Below are 23428 nucleotides of genomic sequence, written 5' to 3' on the forward strand. Positions count from 1 at the left end.
TTAATGACTTTTTTTATGCCGCCACCACCTAACAGTAAAACATTTTATCTCACAGCAGTACAATATATGAAAAACGTGATACACAAATTGTGAACTTGCCACAACTACAAGCCATCAAGAAAAACAAAACAAAACAAACAAACAAAAAAAAAGCTCAGGAAGTAAATGTACATTGATGGGGTGAACAAAACTATTTATGCTAACAATTTAAAATAGATAAGTGGCAGGTATTTTAATAACATTTTAACAAGTTCACACAAACTTTCAAGTCAGAAAATAAACCCCGTACATTTTGCAGAAATGTTCCCAGTTTTCTGACTAAACAGGAGAACAACTGAGAAAAGATCTTCAGAAGCCTCGTAGCTCATCAGCTCTAATCCTGCTTTACAGCCTCGGTACTCTTTTTTTTTTTTTTCTTGTACAAAATATAGAACGTAATGCTCTCATTCACCCGCTGCACACAAACAGAATATGGAGGTTTTCCATCAGAGCCGAACCAAGGCCAGAAAGGTTACCAGTCCCACCAGAAGAACCCTGAGAGCTGCATCTTCCCTGCAGCAGGTGTCATACAAACACCAGAAAACCAGATTTGTGACCAGTACAGGTAACTGCAGGGAATTTTGTTTTTCAAATTTAAAATCTTACATATTAAAACATTTTGGCCCCTTGAGAACATGTGATCAACTGTGAAATAGACGGCGGGATTTATGAGGTGGGAAAGAATAAAAATCTGATCAAAATAAAAATAAAAACAGCTCAAAAAGCAAGAAGGCTGCTGCTGCATTCTGAAATTTTAAAATTGACAAACAGTTGAGATGTCACAAGAAAAGTGGAAACATTTCCTTTTTAAAAAAAAAATCCAAGTAACCATTAGAGAAAGTGGAGGTGAGATGGAGGAACTAGGATCTGGTGACACGTCAGGATGAACCTCAGAAACAGGCTTCTAGTCTGCGGGGCTGTTTACCAACAAGGAACTGTTTCATGTTTTTTTTTTTTTTTACATTTGGACATCATCATCATGGTACACAAGTGGACAGAAAAAAAGCCTCGTAGTAAACGGCGTCTATACAGACATTCAACTTTGTTCCTGCACTAAACCTCAAAACAAATATAAAAGTTAAACCCGAGTGCTGATGGAGGTTTAAAAGGTTAAACAGACCAAACCAGGATCTCACTAAGGATCTCCAAGTGTATTCACAATCCAAACATCTTTTATACCCCGGTGGCTGTGTGGGTTTTTGTTTGTTTGTTTTGTGGTTAGCGAGCTACCCAATCAGATGGGAGCAGTGCAACAAGAACCTTGCGGTGTTGAATTCACATCCAGCAGCTGGTCCACTGGATCACAGTCACTACTACAATGTGGAAGTTGATGCAGACATTTGATGCACAAATGCTAATGTTAGCAGCTAGCAGTATTCCAAATGCACGCCAAGCCGTCTGCTCGTGGAAGTGACAGCTGAGCCACAGGACGCTTAATCTGCACAGACACGTGAACCGTATTCAGAGACGTTAAGTGTGCACACACAGGAATCCACGGGTTCCAGCCGCAGACTCTGAGCAGCCGTTTGACACAGTGATGACATCTGTCAAACAGTTTTGTAACATTTGTCTACGTTTATTACAGGACTGTTAGCTGGGACTGTGTTACAGCGGACACACGGCACGTCTCCAATTCTCTGGTCAATGAGTGCAGTTTTCTGGAGCATTTATGTTCAGTTTAAATGTAGTCACTAACCGATAAACCTCAAAGATATTATGAGCTGCAAATAAAAAAATGTACATAAAATGAGATTAAAATCTGAGCTGGGAGGAGGTGTTTATTTGTCCCGTGTGTCTGGTTTAAACAGTCTCTCTGAGGGTTCACTGGCCTTTCAGCGGAGACACTGCAACACAGTGAATTACAGAACAGGAAACGCACTTATTTCTCCATCAGTGTGTGTGTGGGTGCACGTGGACGTACTGGGCGTGTCTCTTTCTGGTGATGGTGTGGTCGTCGCTCTGTGCCGCCTGCACGCCTCCTAACTGCGGTGCATCTTGTAGCTGCCATTGTGCTGGGCGCAGGGCGATGACGCCATGTCCTCGCTGGGAGTGCCTGAGCCGTCCCAGTCACTTTCGTAGTCTTCCTTCTCGTTACCGTATTCCCTTTCCTAATGAAATTACAAATGTAGCTGAACAACCAAAGACTGATCACACACCTGCACAGAATTTACGTGCAGATCTCTGCCAAAGTCTAATCAGTTTATCACCATTTCTGAGATACATTTTTTTTTTTAAAACACAAAAGATAACGTGCCAACATTCATAATTTCTGGCCGTAAAGAGTGCACAGACTAACCTGAGCGATCAGAAGCTGCACTGCATACACAAAACCACAAATGATGACATCACTGTACGGTCTCTGCAGTGCACGCCTCAACACAAACATCATCATCAGCGTGTTGTGGTTTTTAACGGAAACGTATGTTCAGCCGGCTGAAATACTCTGGTCATTATCAGAGCAAAAGACGAGGTGTGAAATGTGTCACCTTTAATCTTACACGGGAGATTTACCTTTTGGTGACAAGTAGGTCAGAGACTTCATTTGAAGCCAAAGTACCCCCACCCCCCCATTAACTTGCTCCTGACTGCCTGAGCAAACAGGTTGTGGGTTCCACAGACGTGCAGTTTTCTCATCCAGTGCACAAAATCTGATGATCAGGTGATACCTGACCAGATAACAGTGAAATCTGTGTCGTTCCGTGGGTAGAAATGGTTAGAATCATTATTTTGAGTGTGAAGAAGCACAATGCTGCAACCGCAGATCACGTGTCAACTCTCTCAGCAAAAATATTATATTATCGGCCGGCCGATATAAGCCCTTTCGGCCAAAATTTTCCCGATAGAACGCCGATAATTTCTCATAAACAGAACAATTACTGAAATAATGTTTGTGTCAGCAATGGAAAATGCACCGTTTGTCCAGTAGATGGAGCTCTGACTCCATTCAACTGAGAGCTACTTACACCCCTGCTTAAATGTGTTCATCACCGGCCCCCGTAGTTCGCCGTCACACTGCACTGATCGGCTGACAAAAGCATACAAGTTTATAAGGATCTATATCCATATCCTGAACCTATATCTAAGTTGCAGCAACAAGAGGTACAAGATCAGATTTGCTAATTTCACAAAGGTTTAATTCTTGATTGCATTTTTTGAACTTCAAAATTCCTCTCATAAATTTAGTCAATATGAGGACAAAGCTTCGGCTTTTAGCTCATACCTTTTTTGTTAAGGGTCCAAAAAAAGAACATTTTATTCATTTAAAAAAATAATATTGGCTGGCTCACTTGACCCAGCTATCTTAGCTAATTATAGGCCAATCTCCAACCTTCCTTTTCTCTCAAAAATTCTTGAAAGGGTAGTTGTAAAACAGCTAACTGATCATCTGCAGAGGAATGGTCTATTTGAAGAGTTTCAGTCAGGTTTTAGAATTCATCATAATACAGAAACAGCATTAGTGAAGGTTACAAATGATCTTCTTATGGCCTCGGACAGTGGACTCATCTCTGTGCTTGTTCTGTTAGACCTCAGTGCTGCTTTTGATACTGTTGACCATAAAACTTTATTACAGAGATTAGAGCATGCCATAGGTATTAAAGGCACTGTGCTGCGGTGGTTTGAATCATATTTGTCTAATAGATTACAATTTGTTCATGTAAATGGGGAATCTTCTTCACAGACTAAAGTTAATTATGGAGTTCCACAAGGTTCTGTGCTAGGACCAATTTTATTCACTTTATACATGCTTCCCTTAGGCAGTACTATTAGACGGTATTGCTTAAATTTTCATTGTTACGCAGATGATACCCAGCTTTATCTATCCATGAAGCCAGAGGACACACACCAATTAGCTAAACTGCAGGATTGTCTTACAGACATAAAGACATGGATGACCTCTAATTTCCTGCTTTTAAACTCAGATAAAACTGAAGTTATTGTACTTGGGCCCACAAATCTTAGAAACATGGTGTCTAACCAGATCCTTACTCTGGATGGCATTACCTGACCTCTAGTAATACTGTGAGAAATCTTGGAGTCATTTTTGATCAGGATATGTCATTCAAAGCGCATATTAAACAAATATGTAGGACTGCTTTTTTGCATTTACGCAATATCTCTAAAATCAGAAAGGTCTTGTCTCAAAGTGATGCTGAAAAACTAATTCATGCATTTATTTCCTCTAGGCTGGACTATTGTAATTCATTATTATCAGGTTGTCCTAAAAGTTCCCTAAAAAGCCTTCAGTTAATTCAAAATGCTGCAGCTAGAGTACTGACGGGGACTAGAAGGAGAGAGCATATCTCACCCATATTGGCCTCTCTTCATTGGCTTCCTGTTAATTCTAGAATAGAATTTAAAATTCTTCTTCTTACTTATAAGGTTTTGAATAATCAGGTCCCATCTTATCTTAGGGACCTCGTAGTACCATATCACCCCAATAGAGCGCTTCGCTCTCAGACTGCAGGCTTACTTGTAGTTCCTAGGGTTTGTAAGAGTAGAATGGGAGGCAGAGCCTTCAGCTTTCAGGCTCCTCTCCTGTGGAACCAGCTCCCAATTCAGATCAGGGAGACAGACACCCTCTCTACTTTTAAGATTAGGCTTAAAACTTTCCTTTTTGCTAAAGCTTATAGTTAGGGCTGGATCAGGTGACCCTGAACCATCCCTTAGTTATGCTGCTATAGACTTAGACTGCTGGGGGGTTCCCATGATGCACTGAGTGTTTCTTTCTCTTTTTGCTCTGTATGCACCACTCGGCATTTAATCATTAGTGATCGATCTCTGCTCCCCTCCACAGCATGTCTTTTTCCTGGTTCTCTCCCTCAGCCCCAACCAGTCCCAGCAGAAGACTGCCCCTCCCTGAGCCTGGTTCTGCTGGAGGTTTCTTCCTGTTAAAAGGGAGTTTTTCCTTCCCACTGTAGCCAAGTGCTTGCTCACAGGGGGTCGTTTTGACAGTTGGGGTTTTACATAATTATTGTATGGCCTTGCCTTACAATATAAAGCGCCTTGGGGCAACTGTTTGTTGTGATTTGGCGCTATATAAAAAAAATTTATTGCTTGATTGATCGGCTATCGGCAAATCAGCCAATTTTTTCGATTATCGGCATTTTTTTCATCCAAATATCGTTATCGGCATCGACCTCAAAAAAATCCATATCTGTTGGGCTCTAGTGTGTGTCAACTGACTAACACACACACACACACACACACACAAAACGAAACAAAAAGGAAGTGGTTTTTAGGAGGTGCAAAACTGAAGCTTTCCACCTCTGAGCTCCTGGGGACTTGCATCTTTAAGGATCTCTCATGATCAGCAAATACATCTGCCTTGATTTTTGTTTTTATAGTTAATGCACCTTAAAGACGAGAGGGTCGCCTCCCTGCGTCTTCGGGTGGTGGGGGGACGGACTTTGACTGTTGTTTGTGCGTATGCACCGAACAGCATTTTGGAGTATTCAGCCTTCTTGGAGTCCCTGAACGGAGTCCTGTATGGGGCTGCGGTGGGGGACTCCTTTCTTCTGCTGGGGGACTTCAACGCACATGTGGGCAATGACAGAGACACCTGGAGAGGTGCCATTGGGGGGAATGGCCCCCCTGATCTAAATCAGAATTGTCGTTTGTTATTGGACTTCTGTGCTAGTGACGGACCGTTCATAATAAACACCATGTTCGAACATAAGGATGCTCATAAGTGTACATGGTACCAGAGCACCCTAGGATGAAGAGCGATCTATTTTGTGATCGTATCATCTGATTTGAGGCCGCATGTTCTGGACACTCAGGTGAAGAGAGGGGCAGAGCTGTCAACTGATTACCATCTGGTGGTGAGTTGGATCAGAGGGTGGGGGAGGACTCTGGACAGACCTGGTAAGGACGGGGAACGTCTGGAGGAGCCCACTGTCCGACTGGGCGCCTCCCAAGGGAGGTGTTCCAGACACGTCCATCTGGGAGGAGACCCCGGGGAAGACCCAGATTATATCTCCACACTGGCCTAGGAATGCCTCAGGATCCCCCAGTCAAAGGTGGTCAATGTGGCATGGGAAAGGGAATTCTGGGGTCCCATGCTGGAGCTGTTGCCCCTGCGACCCGAACCCGGAAAAGTGGTTGAAGATGAGTGAGTGATGAGTGCACCTTAAAGAAGTTGCTTTCAGTTTTGTTGTTCAGCACAATGAAGATGTGCCTGATGAACTCCTGGACAGCTCATGTATGAGAGTTTGGGACCTTGCACCGATAGGCCCTGGATCTTTTCTGGATGATGGGTTATCTTAGTGAGAGGTCACAGGTCCATTTGGTTTGGGGTGAGCTGTGGGAAACATCTTCACTTCAATGACCTGGGATCAGTACAACCACTGAGTCACTCTAGGACTCTAACTTTCACTTCACTCATGTCTTCTCAACTATCCCAGCATTCTGAACATTAGTTGTTAATTTGCAATGCTTCTATCATTGTGTGTTCTGTCAGTTTTGTGGGGGTTTTTTGGTCTTTGTAGTATGGTTAAAGCACATGGTCACTCCATTGAGTCTGGTCTACTGAAGGTATCTTCCTGTAATCAAAAAACATAGTTTTTTCTCAACACTGTCACCAATGTGCTTGTTCATAGGGTGGGTAAGGTCTACAACAGGAGCAGGCAACAGTGTGTCATAAAAGGGACAAGACTGGGGAGAAGGCTTCTTTGATAAGCTCCTCCCCTCAACTGAAAGTCTGTGAAATCACCCGCTGATGTGATTGTGCAGATTTTCCTTGCTACCAGTCTTGGTCCTTCACATCCGCCGCTGGTCTACACCTGATTTGTGCATCGCATGTTGAGGTGATTTGGCATTGCATAAATACATGGAATTTAAATTTGGTTAAATTCTCACCATATTGTTAAGTGTAGATGCAACATCACGTTCAGTTGCACGTTAAGACATGTCGCCCACCTAGCATGTAGCAGGGCACAACGAAAGTGTCACTGCTACTGTACAACTAATGCAGATGTCATTTTCACACCCAACACTTTTTATTTAATGACCAAGTGCAAAATACAGGTACTTAACCAGGATTTTTTTTCTTTTTTTTTTTAAACTCCTCTTAGTAAACTTTTTTCCTACCTTGACTGATTTGGATTTGCCCTTCATCCTGTCGTCATCTCTGCGGCTCCTCTTCCTGGATGTGGAACGTTCCTTCCTGTCTCTGCTGCGCTCCCTCTTCTCCTTCTTATTCCTGAAAAGAATTAACCAAGACAGTTTTGATAAATACATACTCTCAATAGGTCATTACTCCATGTAGGGAAAACATAATCTGAAACGACCACTAATCAAAGTTATGCAGCGTGACACTGTGTTTTACCTCCTCGGTAAGGGAGATCTGGCTTTCCTTCGAGGGCTCCTGGACTGCTCCTTACTCCTCCTCCGGTGGCCCCTGGAAACACATTAGCTGGATTACACAATGAGCCATTTACACAATCTTACAGCCATGTGGATGACTATTTGGACAGCAACAATTCTTGTCATTTTGCGTCTACACACACAATGAAGCTGAAACGTGATATTGTTGTTGAACACCTTGAATTAAAGCTGAAAATCAAGACTCCAAGCACATCTTAATCATTTTAGTTCAACTCCATAGTGATGCCGTACAGACAAGGGCTCTATAGGATTTCTCAAAACTCGATATATATGATACGCATCGCTGCGTGTCCGATATCCAGTACATATCACAATATGGATACATTGCTTAATACTGCTTATATTATGTTATTATGGTATGTTATTTAAATGCATGCACAAACTGTAGTGTGTGGTGTTTGTGTGTAACCCAGTACTTTAATTTAACCGCTTAATGTGGAATGCAAATTGTTTGATAAGATTACTAACCCCAAGACCCTTAATTATTTTCAAATTTATAGTTTCTCTAATCCTAAGTGACAGTATTTTAAAGCTAAAACTCATATACGAGGTCTGTTAGAAAAGTATCGGACCTTTTTATTTTTTGCAAAAACCTGATGGATTTGAATCACGTGTGCTTGCATGAGCAAACCTTGAACCTTCGTGCGCATGCGTGAACTTTTTCACGCCTGTTGATTGTGTCATTTCCTGGTAAGCAGCCTTTGTGTGGGAAGTGTGCTGTGCGCTCGGCGGATTTTCATTTCAAGGAAAAAGACGGAACAAATGGAGCAGAGCGACTGCATCAAATTTTGCCAGAAACTGGGCGACCGCCAGGTGGAAACCATTCGGAAGATTCAGATGGCTTTCGGTGACTATCCTATGGGCATCACACAGATTAAGGAGCGGTACAACCGGTTTAAAGACGCCCGCACAACGGTGGAGAGTGAGCCACGGCTCCAGTCGGCCATCAACATGCTGAAATGACCAGATCATTTCAAAGTGAAAGCTGTGGTGATGCGGGACCATCGTGTGACTATCCGAGAAATTGCGGAAGAGGTGGACATCAGCACTTTTTCAGTACATTCCACTGTAGAAGATTTCGACTGTAGAAGACAGAAGATTTGGCCATGAAAAGAGTGGCTGTGAAATTCATGCTGCTTCTGACGGCACAGCAAAAGCGCCTTCGTGTTGAAGTCTCACAGGACATGCCATGACATGTCCACCTCTTCCACAATTTCTCTGATAGTCACATGACTGAGAAGTCACCGAAAGCCGTCTGAATCATCCGAATGGTTTCCACCTGTCTGTCACTCAATTTCTGGCAAAATTTGATGCAGCACTGCTTCAGTCGTTCCGTCTTTTTCCTTGAATTGAAAATCCGCCGAGCGCACTGCACAATCCTCACACAAAGGCTGCTTACCAGCAAATGATGCAATCGACAGGCGTGAAAAAGTTCACACATTCGCACGAAGGTTCAAGGTTTGCTCATGCAAACACACATGATTCAAATCCATCTGGTTTTTGCAAAAAATAAAAAGGGCCAATACTTTTCTAACAGACCTCGTATGTACATAACTAGTACTCATGGTGCTCATGTGTGCTAAAAATCATTGATGCACAGCAGACAGTGGGAAACATTTTTCCTACAATCTGTCATTGCTTTCCTCCTATGAAGTGCTTCCTTTGTGTTTTTGCTGCGCATCATTTATTTTTAGCATGCACAAGCACCATAAGTACCAGTTATGTGAATGCTTTTATCTATCTATCTATCTCATTAGGGGTGTCACGGTGCACAGAAGACACGGTTCCGGTCACACTTTATTTTAGAATCATGGTTTGGTATGAGTTGAGTTTTTGAAAATTCTTCAGATCTTTACTGAATATATCCCTTTTTCATGTGACAAACTGTTTTGGTGCTATAAATGTGTTTACCAAAGTCAATAAAACCACTCCTTTTCCAGTTAGATTTCTATCTTCATGTCCAAAGATATCAGCCACTGGATGAGTAATTTCATGCCATCTGATGTTATGCATAGGTCATAAAATAATGCTTAAAATGTTAAAAATGCAAATAATATTGGAAGGACATAGCATTTGTTCCTATGTTCAAAATTTGCATACAGTACCTTTAATCTGAGCAGCAGAGAGCTCCGTCAGGCACTTTGGCACAGTGACACAAACTGTAAATATAAACCGTTTTACATCTCGTCTCACGCTGGATCAACTTTCTGTGCAGTGCGCCGTTTTGTTTTTATGTTGCATGTCGAGCCTTTGATTTTGAAATGACCACATCTCATAATGTTACAGGGACAGTGAGTCAGTATAAAGTTGAAAAAATTAAGAGCTCTTAAATTTTTGAACAGCTCAAAAATTTTACCCCAATTTCAAAACTGGTGCTGATGATGACCTTAACTACAGCGTATACCATGTTTGTTCAAGATTGACAAAAGATGGATCAAGACGCTACTGTGATGCTTCAAAACGCACCCCAATCTGTTATTCGGGATGAAACGTGTTCTGTGAAATAGGAGTGTTACCAAGTCGGAAACTGATTATGGTTTGAACGTTCTCGGTTGGTAATTAGGGAATAACCCTGTTGTGTCTGACAATTCGCGGACGTTAATACTGGATTACGGTCGCAAATGAATTCTGTATCAGAATCCACATCAATACTTTCGTATGATAGCTTAAATCCACACATTTCGGCATCCTTCTCACTGCACTAGTTTGTCTCGCTCAGAGCTGACAGCGCCATTATGTCGCGTTCACACCGGACGCCACACGAGCGACGGCGGTGAGAGGTTGCCATGTAATACCTATGGAAGAACGCATTGTGGCGCCACAAAAGTCCAAGCCACTCAATGCGAATAAAGCAATTTTGAGTGATTGGCGCGTTTGTGGTGCGATATCACGGTACATCACGTCGCCCTCTTCCCCAAGTTGAAAAATCTGAACTTTTTTGTCTTGTCGCGCCGAGATGACCAATCAGGGACTGGATATGTAGTGACGTGGAGATGTCTGGAGTTTATACTTGATGTGGACATGTCCTGTCTCTGGCAATCAGCCTGTGAGCAGGACTTATGTCTCTTTTGCCTTTTATTTAACACAATTATGACAGCTTTTGAGGGGAGAGTGATGAACTGCAGCAGCAGCCACTTTTTTTTGTTTTGTTCACGTGTGTGCATGAACGAATTGTCCATGAAGATAATTTTGTTAATTACACAGATGTATAATAAAACAAAGTGACTGGTTTATAACACAATTATGACAGAGTTTGAGGGGAGAGCGATGAACTGCAGCAGCAGCCAGTTTTTTTTTGTTTTTTTTCTTTGTTCACATGTCCGGTCCTGGAGAGGCAGAAGTACCACTGAAAGCAGCCATCATCCAGACGTAGCTCCTGCAGCAAATGATGAATTTGTGGCGTCGCCTGTTGTCCGGTGTGAACGCGGCATTATTGACACCTGCATAGCAACACGGTCAGGGCGAGGAGTAATACATCAAATGTGAAACGGTCAAATATTTTGCCACCATTAACATGATATTTTATGGTCTGACAAACGATTAACCAATCAGATTTGTAGAACAAATGTAAGAATGTACCTCGAGAGACTGCGGCTGTGTCTCTTGTCCCTGGAGTGAGAGCGCCTCCTGTGGCTGTTTCGAGAACTGTGGGGGTCACTCCTTTGCCACGACCTCTGTGATGATCTATTCCAGCAGAAGGGGACCATAACTGACTGGATGCTGATGGACATCATGTGGGTTACAAAGGCACAGACACCAAATCAGTGTGGATCAGCTGTGTACCTGTGTTTTGAACGGGCCCTTTTCCTTTGTGTTCTTGAATGTGAGCGGGAGCAGGACCGAGACCGGCGTGACCTTCTTGAATGACTGGAATGCCCCTTTGGTTCCGCTACAGCAAAACCAAATGCAGCAGTATTAGCATGGGAACGTCAGCTGTGGGTGATTGCAGCCTTGACCCAAACAGTGGGTAAACACATACCTGGTTCTATGGCAGCTGCTATTGTTGACTGAGCTTCCCTCACCCTCTTCATCACACTTTCCAGCTCCTTAGCAGCAGCTTGTGGCGTCAGCTCCGGGGGTTTTACTATGGCATTGTTGGAATGATTGACCCTGAAAGAAAACCTCAACTGAATCTACTAACGAGTCTCAAGACTTCCTTAAGAACACTGCGTTAAACAATTCTTACAAAGCTTGGCTCCATTCCCTGATGCTGGAATGGACTGTGGTAAAGCAGTGGTTTGAACAACAATTACATACTTCAGTGGTCTGTCTCCAAACATGACGCCGTTGAAGGTCAGTGCTCGAGAAACAGAATCCTGCTCAACAAACTCCACGAACGCAAAACGTGTTGGCTGAGTCTCATCTCCAGCCATTCGGACAAACTTTACGTCTCCCACTTGTTTGAAAAACTCTAAAAGTTGGTCTGCAGTGGTAGTCTGGGGAAAAACGAGAGCAAAATGCTGAAGTCAGTGCTTTCATGCTCTGTTACTGCTGTTCCATGAGAACAAGTTATTTTATTTTGATACAAGCAAGGTGGCATTGTGAGACTCACCTCAACACACACACACACACACACACACACACACACACACACACACACACACACACACACACACACAAAGAAAGAATGATCTCTAAAAATCACTGCCATCTTGTGGTGTGAGCACCACAACAGCAATATGCTTGCACATTACAGCACGGTGAGTTGACACAAATTGACGTCAGGGTCAGATAAAGAAAGGCCTCACTACACAGAACCTCAGATTTACTCTAGCTGACAGGAAATTACACCTTCTTCATGTCCAAAAATTGTCACACAACTTTAAAATCATCTATCGCTAATAGTTCTTGAGATATAAAGTCAAGGTTGTATCCATCACACAACTGAAATATTACTCAATAATACTAATCCCAATCACTTCCCATTGAGTATGCCTAGGATGTGAAGAACATGATTATCTGTCATACAGTGATTCATATTTGAAAATGGTGGAATGAACTAATGGAAACAACGGTGCCTGAAGTAATGGGCCATTTTCTCCCTATGATGGGCCCTTCTTTTGGAATTGTTTTAAGAGCCACAACCTGAGTCAATTAAAGTTAAATATGCTAAAAATGTATTTTGTTGTAATGTATGTCATTTGATGTTCCATATGTGTGAAAAATAAAGATGAAGAAAAAAAAAACAAAACAAAAAAACAAAAACAAAACAAAAAACATTAATAATGGATGAACACAGCATTTGCTGCCATCTTCAAAAGAGCAGCTTTAACATAGTGAGGCAGAGCTGTAGTCACGCACAGAGGGTTTTGTTTGTTTGTTTAATTTATTCTGAACTGTGTGTGACAGAGTGTAAATGTAACCTCTCTTTTCAATAAACATTTGTGAATCGGGTTACATCTTTTGCTAATTGCGTTGAACGAAGTTACAGCTGATAAGTGGTTCTTTTGGCGACCTTTGGACATTATGCCAGACTGTATTCAGGATTCTGCCAACTTTGTGTGCTTCATTTTGCCCAAATGACAGCATCTCATAAAAGAACACTGTTGATATTTAAAGTAACTGGGGGCAGCGTCACAACTCAGCAAACACACCACCCCTGTGAACTCATACTAATTCACATAAAACATCGACTTTCAGAATTAGTTTATTGATTTGCTTTTGAATCAAACAAAACTATGGTATTCATGATCCTAATTCAAATAGACTTACATTGTTGCACCCTAACACAAAGGATTTCAATTTAAAAAGTTATTAGTGTCATCTTTAATTCACTGACATTGTGATTGTTCCTGTTCTTGGTTCAGTGGACTGATGATGAACCATTATAAATTGTCAAAATTGTAGGAAAATAAAAATCAGTCAATGTTACATGCTCCAGAGATCACACATTGATCCTAAACATTTTAGTTAAGGTAAATATGTTGCCTGTTGAAACTAGGGTTGAGCAATTACATCATATTTTGCACAGAATGAAGGTATTTATCAAACGGGATCGATCAACATGACATATTATCCCCAGAGAGCTGACTTTTTAATTGCACCTGCATCAAGGTGTTGAACAATCTACTGTCGAGACGCAAATCTGGATCAATGCAATGTTTTAAACATTTAGTTCGTTTTTAATGAACCAAAACTGTTACTTTTACTCAATAAATCTTCATATATTTGACAATTTTGACAGGATTTCCTTCCTTCCTTTTATCTTCAATTATTTATGCTTTAAAAATGTTAGTTGTTATGCATATTTTTTTTCTAGTGTTGCATCTTTATTTATTGATGCTATTTATCCTGGTATGTATCTGACCCTTTTTAACCTTGAAAAGCTCGATGGAAATAAGCATCCCATTTTGGAAGCTTTGTTGTGGTTATTCTTGGTATTTATTTATTTCTCATATGTAATTTTATTGTCAAAATAAAATCAACCCAAAGTGAAAAATACCAATCAGGGCTTTCCAAAGCCCAACAAGACATCATCAAATCAAAGATATTCAGTTTACTACTACTAGAGAGGAGTGAAGAAGTTATTATAGAAAACAGAAATTACTCACATTTAGGGAGCAGAAATAAAAGATTTTGGACTTTCTTTTTTATAATAAAAATTATTTGAAACAATCAATCAAAATAGCTGGTAAATAACTTAATCAATTGTAGCTCTAATCATAACCATCAAAGTTTAAGAGCTGAAAATGCAGCAGTTTTTATGGTGTCATTGATGGAAATTTTGTGAACCTCCTAACTCAGTCCAATATGTTTATGTATCAATATATTAACCACAAGGAAAATGTGGCTAACCTGTCAGATAAAACACATCTAGTCCTGGGTTGGATTTCCACACATACTAATCCAGGGAAAATTATGCTTTTTCACAAATACACAATGTTCACTATGAATGGGTCAGATACGTACCTGCGAGTTCAAGTTGCCAACATAAATGGTCCTCCTGATCTCATCAATTTTTGATGGATCCACATTCCCCATGAGGGGAGGCTGGGAGTGAATTGCTGCTGCGGGGTCCAGGCCGGCTGAAATCCGATTAACAACAGGAAGGTTCAGCTAAAGGTGCCAAAGACAGAGATTATGTTAAAGTTGCATGACAGAGACAGCTCAGTGAAATAAAAGGGGAAGAAGAAACTAAATATTCACATTCTGTAGTGGAGCTGGTGTAGGAATTGGCAGCAGTCCTCCACCAGGATTCAGAGTGGGCAATGGAGTAGCAGGTGCCAAAAGTGACAAGGCCTTGGACTCTTCTGGGATCTTTCCTGCAGGATAAAAGAGGGTGTTAGTGAACATAATAGGAGGACTTTTCTCTCTGTATCCTCTATGTCTGCACAATTAGCCCACTGTATTCTAGAGAGAAGGAGAGCATAGACTTCCCTATACTGCCCACAACTCTTCTACTGTCTAACCATGGTAAACTGGAAAACTGGAGCGTGAGCATCCTTACTTAGATGTTATTCAATTATTCTCCTCAGGCAAACTGAATCATCATTTTTAATGAACTGCAAGAAGATTTCTTTTTAACTGTTTTCCATAAACAAAGGAACATTGAGTTTGTCCTTGGCCTCTTTCATAGATCAAAAACAAAAACAAAAACAAAAAAAAAAGAAGAAAATGCAGAGAATGAGTCAACACTTTGATGTATGGGTCACCTGTACTGGAAACATATTGGTCATGAACCATACGATATCAAGCATGGGCGCTTTTCCGTGGGGGGCGATCGTTTCGTAGTGTTGGAAAGGTGTGCAACACAAGACAACCCCAATGGCTGCATCACTAATAGCACACAGAACATCAGATACAAAAAAAGAACAACAATTTTAAGAACTGTGGGAAATAATCAAGATTTAGCTTCTTTTTTATTATTACGAATTAGGAATATGCTCAATCCACTGTGGAGTAAAATCTGCTGATTTGTTGCTAGAAGGTGGTTAAATTAAGTGCAGAGTTCTGCAATATGACCTTGGTATCACAAGTTACAAAGAGACAGAATGATGCTAATTTCTGTGTGTGCATATCATCTATCTTAAAATGAAAAAAACAAAACAAAAAGGTGACTGTGTAGAAAGTGCAAGTAGAATTTAAGATTCTTTGTCCTAATGAAGCAAAAGCTGGGGTTTCTCTTTAAAACGACTACCCCCTCGATACGACAACAGTAGACAAGAGTAAAATGTTAGTTATCCTTCAAGCATCACACGTGTGATACACATCCCACCAGTATGCTGTCACAACCCCGACAGAATTCAATCACAAACAAGCTGCAGCTGTAGCAGAGAGAGAGAGGGGATGGGGGTTGGACAATAATCAAAACAACAAACCAAAATAACAAATATAAACAACGCTTGAGATAAGCAATACTGGAGTTTCTAGATAGAGACAGTAGAAAGTGGACAACATGGGATAGTATGAAAGGAAACAAACCAAAACAAAAGAAAAACAAATAAAAAGAGACAAGGTGTCCATCTTGGAAGGTTCAGCGGGCTATTCTCCTGGTCACATCCCCCCTTGAAGGCTGCGTTGGCCCGATCGGGGATAGTGGCTTGGAAAACAATGCCTGACTCAGGCTAGTGTAGTGTAACAGCTGGGCCAGTCTAGTCATCTGATATGCACACATAATCACAGAAAAAACATACAGAACCAAATTAATAAACTCAGTACCCATCGAGCACCAAGTCAGGTGGACACAAGCATCAATTTAGAGGTGATATAATTTGAGTGTACACATGGGAACAGTGGCACCAAAAGGATAAGGAATTTTCAAGGTGGGGGGGGGGGGGAAATTAGGGGGGAAAAGAAGAAGAAAAAAAAGGGGCTTAAATTAGCCCTGTTATCTTGTACTTCTCTTACCGACTCTGTGAAACAAGCAATCACCATTGGTTATTTAAAAGAACACATTGTCAAGAGAACCCAGTGAAGCAAACCTACATAAAAGTATGATTGTGTAAAATAACTCAAACATTCAAAATAGGGCTGGGCAATATGAAAATATATCAGACAGCTTGTGTCAAGATTAAAGAATGCATAATAGAGTCCCAAAAGCAACGATGATATGAAATCAGTAAGATCACAAACCCCAGATTTTAACACAAGGTTAATCAGTCGGCATTTTTACTTAGAAAATTAAACATCATTTTTCATTTCTCAACAATAATTAAATTTAAAGTGTCTTCAGTAATCAGCCCTTGCTTTTAATAAATGGTAACACTATTTATTCCTGTATGTATGTATTGGGAGGGGGCTGGCATGATGCTCTACTCTTCTTTGATGGGATTTTCGGAGAGGGGGATGAGTTTAAGAAGGAACAGATGACAGTTAACTGGGAAGACATCCGGGAGTTAAAAAAAAAACAAACAAACAAAAAAGAAAATCCAGCATATGCTCAAAATGGCAACAACACTGGCAACTCATTTTGTAATCTTTATGTCCATGGGACAAAACGTCTAAAACTTAACATCTGCGTTATTTCAGAGCTCTGCTATAGGAACCCTACTGATATTCAGGTTTTTCCTTTTTCTATTATATTTTTTGAAAATGAGGTTTCTCTCAGATGACAACTATCAAAAGGTGAGTACAACAGTCAGGCTTTATTGACAACGTTTTAATATGATCAAAGTTTTAAAAGTGTGAACTTGACTTTTTTTTTTATATATACCGAATGGAGCCAGAGTAAAACTAACTTCAGTGAGTCTCACTGAGAAACCTGCGTCTGTGATCACGAGTCAAACAATCAGTAGAACGAGTGATCTCTGTTAACAGGAGAACCGTGACATAGATCAGCTTCCAGACGTCTTGGGTTATTGGCAAAGCTGAGCTAAACCAATGGCTAAGCTAAGCGAATGTAGCAGGAGACGGCAGAGAAACAGCGTTTTCCTGTGGACAAAACAGCGTCACGCAGTGGAGTCCTACATGGCTCTGTGTGCGAACACAACAACAGTGAAATCACACAACGCTTTCAAGGTGCATAATCATTATTATTCAGTCTTACTGAGACTTATGCAATGTTATTAATCGTTTTCCTGATTACACCGCAAGCTCACAAAGACGCAGAGATGGACCAATGTTGATCACAAAATTCAAAGAATTTGATTTGAAAACCAAATTACAGCCATATTACATTTGGAGAAAAAAAACAACAGATCATGAAGTGGACTGTATCTGAACACAGGTGAAGTGACCTTCAGGCAGGTAATGTCCAGCACCCGAGGTTACATCATTTTTATGGCAAAAAATTGATTGAATCGTGTGCATTTTTTAGATGCTCTATGGCTAATTATATATATATATATATATATATATATATATATATATATATATATATCTATCAATTACATCAGGACTTGCGCAAGTTAGAGTTGGACGTAATGATTTATAAACTGGTACACAATATTTTAAAAGATAGTGTTAATTGGAGTGTGATATGCCCTTCAAGAGGGTCACTGAAATTGGGTTCTCACATTTCAACTGATCTGTAAACGTTAAGACTCATTTAGGATTTCTTGTTCAAATTTGGTGAAAATCAGACAAATTTTGTTCAAGTGATCATGGGCACAACAAAGTATGACTTACACATGGATGTGCAGATAGAGTGCATTTTGATATATCCCCCTCGTGGTCTTGCAGCTGGCGGGGATACAGTGCATCCAGAAAGTATTCACAGTGCTTCACTTTTTCCACATATTGTTATGTTACAGCCTTATTCCAAAATGGAGTAAATTCATTTTTCTTTTCTTCAAAATTCTACACACAATATACCCCATAATGACAATGTGATTTTTAATTTAGATTTTTGCAATTTGAAAAAAGAAAACACAAAAATTAAGATATCACATGTACATAAGTATTCACAGCCTTTGCCATGAAGCTCAAAACTGAACTCAGGTGCCTTCTGTTTCCACTGATCATCCCTGAGACGTTTCTGCAGCCGGTCTGCTCTGTGTCAGCCTGATCCTGTCAGATCTCAGAAGCTACGCAAAGCAGGATCTGGTTAGTACTTGGATGGGAGACCTCTCTGGAACACCAGCGGCTGTGTGTGTTTCTCCAGGTAAAACTGGCGTTGCGTCAGGAAGGGCATCCAGCGTAAAACTTGTGCCAATTCCCAACGCGGATCGGGCTGTATCCGCTGTGGCGACCCCGAACTAAAACCGGGAGAAGCCGAATGAACAGCAACATCCCTGAGTCGTTTCTACAGCTTAACTGGAGTCCACCTGGGGTAAAGTCAGTTGATTGGACATGATTTGGAAAGACACACACCTGTCTACATATAAGGTCCCACAGTTGACAGTCAGAGAACAAACCAAGCATGAAGTCAAAGGAACTGTCTGTAGACCTCTGAGACAGGATTATCCAGAGGCACAAATCTGGGGAAGGGTACAAAAACATTAATGTTGCTTTGAAGGACCCAATGAGCACAGTGGCCTCCATCACCTGTAAATGAAAAGGAGTTCAGATCCACCAGGACTCTTCCTAGAGCAGGCCGCCCGTCTAAACTGATTGAGGGAGAAGAGCCTTAGTCAGGGAGGTGACCAAGAACCCAATGGTCACTCTGTCAGAGCTCCAGCATTCCTCTGTGGAGAGAGGAGAACCTTCCAGAAGGACAACCATCTCAGCAGAAATCCACCAATCAGGACTGTATGGTAGAGTGGCCAGATGGAAGCCACTCCTTAGTAAAAGGCACATGGCAGCCCACCTGGAGTTTGACAAAAGGCACCTGAAGGACTCAGACCATGAGAAACAAAATTTTCTGGTCTGATGAGACAAAGACTGAACTCTATGGCGTGAATGCCAGGTGTCATGTTTGGAGGAAACCAGGCTCCATCCATACAGTGAAGCATGGTGGTGGCAGCATCATGCTATGGGGATGTTTTTCAGCAGCAGGAACTGGGAGACTAGTCAGGATTGAGGGAAAGATGAATGCAGCAATGTACAGCTTGAGAGCTTGAAAGAGGAATGGACCAAACTGCCCAAAGATAGGTGCACCAAGCTTGTGGCATCATATTCAAGAAGACTTGATGCTGTAATTGCTGCCAAAAGATACATCAACAAAGTCTTGAACAAAGACTGTGAATACTTATGTACATGTGATTTCTTAGCTTTTTTTTTTTTTAATTTTTCAGAAATACGCAAAAATTTTGAATAACTTCTTTCACGTTGTCATTATGGGGTGTTGTGAGTAGAATTTTGATGGAAAAATGAATTTACTTTTCCATCAAAAGTAAAAAAGGCTGTAACATAAAATGTGGAAAAAGTGAAACGCTATGAATACGTTCTGGATACACTGTAAAAGTACACAAAAAAACACTTGCATCTTTAAATCTTGGTTCCACAGCAGCAGCTATGCCCATTAAGCTATTTTTTGTGTGCTCATGTTCATAAAAACAGCACTGACTGATGATACTGCTGCTCACCAAAATCAGAATTCATAACTTTTCAAATGATTTGTTAGGAAGTTTCCAGCTCTGAAATACTACTGGCTTAGCGCGTCATCAAATTACTTACAATTTGAGTGCTTGTGATGCAGTTAAAATTTATTTTTTTCCTATTACATTGTTTAAATAAATATCGCCCAGCCCTAATTCAACATATTACCAGTAGAAACTAGGGTTGCCAACTATATAATTTTAGCATCTTGCAAGTGAATGAAAATATGCCTCCTGTATGGTCCTAATTAGCCAAATCATGCCTCCTGTCACCCCATCACAATCCACCTTCATGCTGCCAATCACACACACAAAATAAATCACATCATTAAAACCACTTGTAACAACAATCCTTGTCATAAATACAGAAAAAGGCCACAAGAAAGCATTACCATTGGTTGCAAAGAGGTGCGTGTAACTATAGTTCCAGGTACCACATCACAGCAGACGACAGCATGGGTAAGTGACATTTTGTCATTCTAGCGGATCAATTACATCATGTACATCTTGAGAACAAACATATGAGAAATCATATTTCTGTAACAAAATTTTTCTAATGTAAACTACCAGTTAAAGAGATTAAATTAGCATGGACCTGCACCACCTGCACAAGTTTAATGTAGCGTGGATGGTGCAGCACATAACTAAAAACAGTCAGTGTATGGAACTCTTTGATGGAGACTTTCTTAGATGCATATAACATATTAATGCATGTAACTTCTAATGGTGTACGGAACTCTTGGCCAACTGTAAATGGAATGCATCGTGAAAATTAAATGTAAAATTATATGCAGATCAGCCATGATGTCACCTAAACCTGTTGCTAAAAAAAAAATAACCCCATCCATCATTCATCCACCGACACCAAAACTTTATCCGCACAAGTCTACTACCCAATCATCATTAAAAATTAAACTACTGCAAAAATTCACAGCCATTTATCCATATGAAACAACAAATAAATCCACCAGTGGAACGGGGCACGTCTTTTTGTGTTCAGGTCACCTGGTATGCACAAGGAGCGTGACTGTGTTCATCTTTACATATTGAACGGTAAGACGTTAATACAACCCCTGGCAATAATTATGGAATCACCGGCCTCGGAGGATGTTCATTTAGTTGTTTAATTTTGTAGAAAAAAAGCAGATCACAGACATGACACAAAACTAAAGTCATTTCAAATGGCAACTTTCTGGCTTTAAGAAACACTATAAGAAATCAGGAAAAACAATTGTGGCAGTCAGTAACGGTTACTTTTTTAGACCAAGCAGAGGGAAAAAAATATGGACTCACTCAATTCTGAGGAATAAATTATGGAATCACCCTGTAAATTTTCATCCCCAAAACTAACACCTGCATCAAATCAGATCTGCTCATTAGTCTGCATCTAAAAAGGAGTGATCACACCTTGGAGAGCTGTTGCACCAAGTGGACTGACATGAATCATGGCTCCAATACGAGACATGTCAATTGAAACAAAGGAGAGGATTATCAAACTCTTAAAAGAGGGTAAATCATCACGCAATGTTGCAAAAGATGTTGGTTGTTCAGTCAGCTGTGTCTAAACTCTGGACTAAATACAAACAACATGGGAAGGTTGTTAAAGGCAAACATACTGGTAGACCAAGGAAGACATCAAAGCGTCAAGACAGAAAACTTAAAGCAATGTCTCAAAAATCAAAAATGCACAACAAAACAAATGAGGAACGAATGGGAGGAAACTGGAGTCAACGTCTGTGACCGAACTGTAAGAAACCGCCTAAAGGAAATGGGATTTACATACAGAAAAGCTAAACGAAAGCCATCATTAACACCTAAACAGAAAAAAAAACAAGGTTACAATGGGTTAAGGACAAGCAATGTGGACTGTGGATGAGTCATATTCAGTGATGAATCTCGATTCTGCATTGGGCAAGGTGATGATGCTGGAACTTTTGTTTGGTGCCGTTCCAATGAGATTTATAAAGATGACTGCCTGAAGAGAACATGTAAATTTCCACAGTCATTGATGATATGGGGCTGCATGTCAGGTAAAGGCACTGGGGAGATGGCTGTCATTACATCATCAATAAATGCACAAGTTTACGTTGATATTTTGGACACTTTTCTTATCCCATCAATTGAAAGGATGTTTGGGGATGATGAAATCATTTTTCAAGATGATAATGCATCTTGCCATAGAGCAAAAACTGTGAAAACATTCCTTGCAAAAAGACACATAGGGTCAATGTCATGGCCTGCAAATAGTCCGGATCTTAATCCAATTGAAAATCTTGGAAGTTGAAGAAAATGGTCCATGACAAGGCTCCAACCTGCAAAGCTGATCTGGCAACAGCAATCAGAGAAAGTTGGAGCCAGATTGATGAAGAGTACTGTTTGTCACTCATTAAGTCCATGCCTCAGAGACTGCAAGCTGTTATAAAAGCCAGAGGTGGTGCAACAAAATACTAGTGATGTGTTGGAGCGTTCTTTTGTTTTTCATGATTCCATAATTTTTTCCTCAGAATTAAGTGATTCCATATTTTTCCCTCTGCTTGGTCTAAAAAAGTAACCGTTACTGACTGCCACAATTTTTTTTTCCTGATTTCTTATAGTGTTTCTTAAAGCCAGAAAGTTGCCATTTGAAATGACTTTAGTTTTGTGTCATGTCTGTGATCTGCTTTTTTTCTACAAAATTAAACAACTGAATGAACATCCTCCGAGGCTGGTGATTCCATAATTTTTGCCAGGGGTTGTAGTAAATATTGTGACAGGGCGAGTAACAGGAGTCTCAGCGTGGATTCTGAAGAGACGATGCCCTGCAAGTGATTTTAATCCAGCATCATATCGCCGAGACCCATTTCTTCAGTGACAGATTCAATGTCGCTGGAAAAAGACCTCACAATGCATGCTGAATCAGAGTCTCCAAAGGGAAAAATTAACATTTAAAAATATTCACGTCAGGGAACATAGCCAACATCTTACTCTTTAATGATTTATTTATCCGCCCGCAATTAATCAGAATGGTCTAGTTTTATCACTTGGCCCGCATGACCAGATGTCCAGACATCTGCAGTGTCCGGACATGATCTACACATCCCAAGTTACAAAATAAAAGAAAGATCAAAACTGAAGTATAAAACCTAAAAAAAACTATCCATAAAATTCACAACCCTATAAAAGCTACATTAAAAACCAGTGTGCAATTAAGAGCAAATGCTAAAAGTGGCAAGTAAACAGATCCTATCTAGATGTGCCTTTTTCCCGATAATGAATACGACCTTAATATTTTGTTTTTAATTTAATATTTCCTTATTAGAGAATATTAGGTTATGCACTCTATTTTACAAAATAAAAACACAAATACACAATCTTAGCATTTTGGCCATGATCTCTTGATCTCTGCTGCCTTCCGACTTGATGGGGTGAGTTACATGCACGTCACGTACCATCATCCCAAACTAACAAAACTACTGCGAGTAAGTAAGTGTATTCAGCATTAATATGATATTTATCACACACACCAGCCAACAGTAACTGCCTAAAGATATTGAATGTAAATGGACTCACTTTCCACTTCTTTAGGTACCCCATTGCTCGCACCAGAC

At 40.5% G+C, this 23428-nt stretch overlaps 1 protein-coding gene across 3 annotated transcripts in view; it reads right to left on the reverse strand.

Annotated features, from left to right (window-relative positions):
* Positions 1-203: 203 nt before the first annotated feature.
* srek1 (splicing regulatory glutamine/lysine-rich protein 1) overlaps positions 204-23428 on the reverse strand; it is a 28863-nt gene continuing 5638 nt past the window's right edge. The window contains exons 2-11 of one of the 3 annotated variants that reach the window (XM_034193005.1): positions 15078-16024; positions 14572-14687; positions 14335-14481; positions 11683-11861; positions 11405-11535; positions 11209-11317; positions 11005-11109; positions 7367-7438; positions 7129-7240; positions 204-2147 (exon numbers count right to left, since the gene is read on the reverse strand). In XM_034193005.1, coding sequence (XP_034048896.1) covers positions 2019-2147; positions 7129-7240; positions 7367-7438; positions 11005-11109; positions 11209-11317; positions 11405-11535; positions 11683-11861; positions 14335-14481; positions 14572-14687; positions 15078-15108 — 1131 coding nt within the window. In that variant the 5' untranslated portion in view covers positions 15109-16024 and the 3' untranslated portion in view covers positions 204-2018. The remainder of the gene's footprint in view (positions 2148-7128; positions 7241-7366; positions 7439-11004; positions 11110-11208; positions 11318-11404; positions 11536-11682; positions 11862-14334; positions 14482-14571; positions 14688-15077; positions 16025-23428) is intronic. The other 2 variants (XM_034193004.1, XM_034193003.1) reach the window with 2 other exon arrangements.

The sequence above is a fragment of the Thalassophryne amazonica genome, chromosome 17 (assembly GCF_902500255.1).
Source record: "Thalassophryne amazonica chromosome 17, fThaAma1.1, whole genome shotgun sequence".
Taxonomy (NCBI): domain Eukaryota; kingdom Metazoa; phylum Chordata; class Actinopteri; order Batrachoidiformes; family Batrachoididae; genus Thalassophryne; species Thalassophryne amazonica.